At 38.1% G+C, this 6,691-nt stretch overlaps 1 protein-coding gene across 1 annotated transcript in view; it reads right to left on the bottom strand.

Moving 5' to 3' along the window:
* Positions 1-5,370: 5,370 nt before the first annotated feature.
* LOC110441617 (kinesin-like protein KIF14) overlaps positions 5,371-6,691 on the bottom strand; it is a 38,486-nt gene continuing 37,165 nt past the window's right edge. The window contains exon 26 of the mRNA XM_021484811.1: positions 5,371-5,379. Coding sequence (XP_021340486.1) covers positions 5,371-5,379 — 9 coding nt within the window. The remainder of the gene's footprint in view (positions 5,380-6,691) is intronic.

Here is a 6,691-nt window from a genome sequence, read left to right as displayed (position 1 = left end):
GGGCTACTCACAGATTTATTTAGTAGCTCAGAACAGCACTGAGACACTATGTTAAGTTATCTCTATCCCAGGATTAACAGGGCTACTCACAGATTTATTTAGTAGCTCAGGACAGCACTGAGACACTATGTTAAGTTATCTTTATCCCAGGATTAACGGGGCTACTCGCAGATTTATTTAGTAGCTCAGGACAGCACTGAGACACTATGTTAAGTTATCTTTATCCCGGGATTAACGGGGCTACTCACAGATTTATTTAGTAGCTCAGAACAGCACTGAGACACGATGTTAAGTTATCTCTATCCCAGGATTAACGGGGCTACTCGCAGATTTATTTAGTAGCTCAGAACAGCACTGAGACACTATGTTAAGTTATCTTTATCAATGACATTTGTATTTTGGTGTTGCAATTCTGAGATCACTTGTCGTTTTGTTAAACTAAAGGGATCACATGAAATTTTGTCACACTTCAGTGGTCACATCAAAGTTTGATTGTATAAAGGTTTAAAGTGTACAAACGCTTATAGCATAGCCATACCATCCTCAATGGTATAATGCCAACTCGTACACATTTTACACCTTTGTGTACATGTGCTTCACTGGTCAAAAGCCTGATGAAGGTGACAGCTAGGGTACATACTGAACTAGTCATCGAAACATCCCACATAAACACCTCACTGGCTGTGCTACATGAACCTTTCTACAATCCATACTTACAACATGAAGGAAATGTTTAGCAACACTTGTTACACATGATCACACGAAAAAAGACTTTGAACAAGATATAAAACTTTTCATTTCCATTGTTTTTTGAACAAAGTGATGTTGTACATTTTTGTTGGTCAGAACTTTAAAAACGACATGTAAATGCTTACTATTGTTGTTCACATGTCCAGTACATATAGTGCTTCCCGTACATGTCACTATGTTTACAGTGTATTTAGACTGTTGTAATAGATTTGTAATGACATTGGTAGGGTGGAAGTCAGCTATGTACATTGTGAGTCTACATTGTACCTGTGTTACTGATTAGATGTACATTGTGATAGTACACTGTACCTGTGTTACTGATTAGATGTACAGTTGTGACTATTCGTATGACTTTCTCAGTTGTGACTATTAGTACGACTATCTCAGCTGTGACTATTGGTACGACTGTCTCAGCTGTGATTATTCGTACGACTGTCTCAGCTGTGACTATTTGTACGACTGTGTCTTGGCTGTTATTTGTGTACATTTATTTGCTCCCTTCACTTTATACCAAAGATCATCTGTTCCCATCATTTTACTAGTTTCAATGTTTTAATTATAAGTAGTGCTGCGGGTTACACCCAGCTTGGTTATTGATTCAGATGATTCCATCAAGGGGCACTAGTCTGTCGAGGTAGACCATCATGAGAGCCAGTTTTAGTGCTGTAGTTTTAGTCGTATTCATGTAGGTTGGACATCATTGTCATTCATTTTGGGTCCAATTGAACTAATGCTACTGCAGCTGACTAGACAGTTTACAAAATTTTAGTTTACTGAGCATATTGTCTGTATCTAAGTTTATGAGTACCTTACTATGACATACATCTTCTTTACTAAAAAGTTCTTCATGGTGAAATCAGTAAATATCTTTTCTCAAACATAAGATGTTCTTGGCTCAGTTGGGCTGAGGACACTCACTATCTTTTCTGAATGGTAAGATGGTCTTGTTTCATTTCCAAACTGAGAAATATCTATGTTTTTCTGAACTGTAGGATGGTCCTGGTTTATTGGTTAATAACGCATTTAATATGTAATCATACATATGGTGATAATATTAAGGTTAATAAAGAAAATGATTGTAAGGGACAAATTGCATGCATAATGTGTAATATCTGAAAAATGTCAGTGATCATAAATAGGTTGAAGGAATACTGTTGATTTATGGTACAAAAGACAAAAATAGACTGAAGAAATACTGTGTTTATTTGGTGTGGAACACAGAAACTGGTTGAAGGAATGGTGTTTTATGATATGAAGCACAGAAATAGGCTGAAGGAATACAGTGTTTATATGTTCAATAAGATCTATATGTTTATACAGAAATATTACTCGGTTTACAACAGAGTCCTGCTGCATGTCTGCTTTGTAATGAGGTGTAGTTTACTATATTCACAACAAACTTAATTGTATTTTAATAAATTATATGAATGATTGTGTTGTATTTATAATAGTTAACTGTATTAAACTAAAGGGCCATGGGCCGAACTATTTCTTCTGTCGTTGTTTTTGCTTATCTCTGAGACAAGTTTGATATGGAAGTGTTAAATTATTTGTCAACCTGTACTTTACAAGTCTTTAAATATTAAACTGAGAAGCAGTTTAAAGAAAAAGTTTTGAATGACAGATGTCAACAGAATAAAACAAGAGGCCCAGAGGGCCTGTATCGCTCACCTGAATATAATTAAACTAATTGGTATGAAGTAAAGATATAGCACTCCATGGTAAGTACATATGAAATTTCAGAGAGATCCATCCAGTACTTGAGATATAGAGAACAAACTTCAAACAGAGCCCCACCCCTATGCCCCTACGGGGGTAATACCTACCAGTTATACAAAATTGAGTCATCGTCACCCAAGGATGCTCCACACTAAGTAAGGATAAAATCCCTTAATCCCGATGGTCAGAGAAGGATTTTAAAAGTTTTTCCTCTATTTCTCCTATTGGGCCCCACCCTTCTGCCCCCCTCGGAGACCACACCTACTGCTAATACAAAAATGAGTCCCCTTGGGCCAAGGATGCTCCAGACTAAATTAGGATAAAATCCCTTAATCCCTATGGTAGAAGAAGGATTTTAAAAGTTTTACCTCCCTATTGGGCCCCGCCTCTCTGCCTACAGGGGGGGTCAGACACACCGTTTGTACAAAATTGGTTCCCCTTTACCCAAGGATGTTCCACACCAAATCCTTTCATTCCTACAGAAGAAGAAGGATTTAAAAGAATAATTTGCTATGTTTCCCCTATTTGGCCCTTCCCCTCAGGCCCCTGGGGGGCCAGACCCTTGATTTATACAAAATTGGATCCCCTTCACCCAAGGATGCTTCAGACCAGATATGGACCAAATCCTTTCATTCCTACAGAAGGACTTTAAAGAATAATTTGCTATGTTTCCCCTATTGGGCTCCGCCCCTCAGCCCCCAGGGGGGCCAGACCCACCATTTATACAAACTTTGTTCCCCTTCCCCCAAGGATGCTTTTGACCAAATATGGACCAAATCCTTTTATTCCTACAGAAGAAGAAGTATTTTTAAAGAATAATTTGCTATGTTTTCCCTATTGGGCCCAACCGCTCAGATCCATGGTGTATACAAAATTGGTTACCCTTCACCCAAGTATGCTTCAGACCAAATATGGAACAAAATCCTTTCATTCCTACAGAAGAAGGATTTTAAAGAATTTGCTATATTTCCCCTATTGGGCCCCGCCCCTCAACCCCCAGGGAGGCCAGACTCACCATTTATACAAACTTTGTTCCCCTTCCCCCAAGGATGCTTCTGACCAAATATGGAACAAATCCTTTCATTTCTACAGAAGAAGAAGGATTTTGAAGAAGTTGCTATATTTTCCCTATTGGGCCCCACCCCTCAATCCCCTGGGGGGCCAGACCCACCATTTATACAAAATTGGTTCCCCTTTACCCAAGGATGTTCCACACCAAATCCTTTCATTCCTACAGAAGAAGAAGGATTATAAAGAATAATTTGCTATGTTTCCCCTATTTGGCCCTGCCCCTCAGGCCCCTGGGGGGCCAGACCCTTGATTTATACAAAATTGGATCCCCTTCACCCAAGGATGCTTCAGACCAAATATGGAACAAATCCTTCCATTCCTACAGAAGAGGATTTTAAAGAATTTGCTACACTTCCCCTATTGGGCTCAGCCCCCAGGGGGCCAGACCCACCATTTATACAAACTTTCTTCCCCTTCCCCCAAGGATGCTTCTGACCAAATATGGAACAAATCCTTTCATTTCTACAGAAGAAGAAGGATTTTGAAGAAGAATTTGCTATATTTCCCCATTTGGCCTCGCCCCACCATTTATACAAAATTGGTTCTTCTTCACCCAAGGATGCTCCACACCAAATTTCGTTAAAATCCGCTCAGTGGTTCATGACTAGTAGTGTAAAGTTGACTGACAACGGACGCTGCGGTATGGCATAAACTCACCTTGGTCCTTTGGACCAGGTGAGCTAAAAAGTATAGGTGAAGGGATATTTATTCTAGTCCGGTTCCTGGGGGTGACTATATATAGGTTTGCACTCCGCCCGTCCATCCATCTGAGAAATTTGCCTGGGACATATCTTCTATACTATTTCACCTGGAGTAGCCAGATTTGGTGTTCATGGACATCTTGGGATGGCGGATTGCAGAGTGACGAAGGTCACTGTGACCTTTGTGTTTACCTTTGAACTTTACCTTTGAAAAAAGTTTGTCTGGGGCACATCTTCTATACTATTTCACCTGGTGTAACCAGATAATTTGATGTACATGGACATCTTGGAATGGTGGAGTGGAAGAAGTATGTATCTGGATACTTTCCTTACAGTCGATACATCCTGACATAGTGTACTGTTTGGGGACTATAGGCTAACTCTGGGCCAATATATCTTAACATTCCCAACTTCTCGGCTTCCACCTGCCCAATGGAAACCCTGACGCAAATAACGCTCTGAAGGTTCTGCAGCAGGAGCTGTTTTCAGATTGAGTCTGATTAAACACGGCAACACTGTTGTAAGGCTGGCGGCGATATTTTTATCAATTCTGAAATTCTAAGAGATCAATTTCCACAAGACATCATACTGGCTTTAGTGGAAACAGGTCAGAGAAACAAAAGTCATTCTTTTGGTTCAGTAGGTTAATATTTCTATAAATATAACAACACTTCACTGTTATCCTTACAATGTTCTTTATTTATCATAAGTAAAGACTACAGACTTACCAGAAGTCTGATAGAAAGAAAATGACATTTTGTAGACAGCAGGTAAAATAATTGCTTTAAAGCATCAATACATATTTATACTTCACCTTCGTGGTGACTAACTCATGGATAATTTACTTGATATGTAGTAATTAAGCTGAAATACTTTTTGCATGATATTTTAATTATAAAGCTCCTCACATAAACATGTATGTTGATATGTACCTTTCAAAAATACATTCCTTTAATTGCTATGTAAGAACTGTGTGCTATCTTTGACTTATTTAATTTTAAGTTGAGAAAAAAGTGATTTTTCCAGAACTTCACTATATTTTCCAATTTCAAAATAATTCATTTAAATATGGACATAAAAAATCAACATTCATACAATGAATGCTCCTAAATACATATAAATAAGATGATCATGTGATCTACAAACGATATAACAACAAAAACATTCCATAAAAAATATCACTATATAATTAAAACTATTGCACTATATAATATATGACAATAATCAGGTAGCTGAATATCAGTAATTACTTGATCAGAAATAATCTGTAACAACCTCAAAATTATCATATGTCAATGTGTAGTTTATGAACTTACACTTCAGAAACAAATGTCAGTAACACATGGAGGAAAATTAGATCAGACTAGTCAAGGATCTGTATGCTCCCCAGGGAGTTGAGAAAGGTATTGGCTGGTTGCAAAGGCCCTATAACCAAGGATAATACTTTGTGAGACAACCTACTAACTAGGTTGTGATAAAGCGGAATATAAGAACCCCAAATAAGATGCCCCACTTCCACACTAAAGACCCAAATCAAGGTCAAAGGTCAAGATCACAAAAATGTCCCACAAAGTTTACTAATAAAGGTGCACAAGCATGGGAAGTTATAAGATCCTAGCTGCTGTACTTGGTCCATAACTGACCAGACATAAAAAATATGAAATATCCTTCAAATAGAAGAATACAAATTGGACTGGAAAATAAGATGACCCATCTACACCTTGTCATAACATAAGCTGTAGCCTTTCAATCCTCAACTTGTCCGACACCAAAGATGTGACGAAAACATACCAAAATCTCCTACTTACTTTAAAAAATAATGTCTACTCAATAATTAGTTATGAGTGGTTCACTTAATGTTTTAACTTTCTTAAATGGTATTTTGATGGACTTCACAATGCATACAGGTAGGCTAGCACTAATTACTGTACACACAGGTAGACCTCTGTTGCTTCAGGCATATACCAATTACCTTAAATATTTAAATATCTAACACAATCAAAATAGTTAGGGGAAAAAAAACGATTATTTCTTGATAAATATCTGTTACCACTTAAATATCAAAAGTTACATATACAGAGCACCTTGGTTATAATCAATGGAAGGTTAGTGTGGTCACCTTGGTGACACAATGGAAGACTTAAGTTGTTACAGGCTTGTCACAGGAAGGTTAGCATCACACTGCTCCTAGTCACCTTGGTAACAAAATGGAAGACTTAAGTCGTTACAGGCTTGTCACAGGAAGGTTAACATCACACTGCTCCTAGTCACCTTGGTGACACAATGGAAGACTTAAGTCGTTACAGGCTTGTCACAGGAAGGTTAACATCACACTGCTCCTAGTCACCTTGGTGACACAATGGAAGACTTAAGTCGTTACAGGCTTGTCACAGGAAGGTTAACATCACACTGCTCCTAGTCACCTTGGTGACACAATGGAAGACTTAAGT

The sequence above is a fragment of the Mizuhopecten yessoensis genome, unplaced genomic scaffold, assembly GCF_002113885.1.
Source record: "Mizuhopecten yessoensis strain PY_sf001 unplaced genomic scaffold, ASM211388v2 scaffold1875, whole genome shotgun sequence".
In the NCBI taxonomy this organism is placed as follows: Eukaryota; Metazoa; Mollusca; class Bivalvia; order Pectinida; family Pectinidae; genus Mizuhopecten; species Mizuhopecten yessoensis.
Note: the sequence above shows the minus strand (reverse complement) of the source record. Positions and strands in the feature narration are given on the sequence as shown.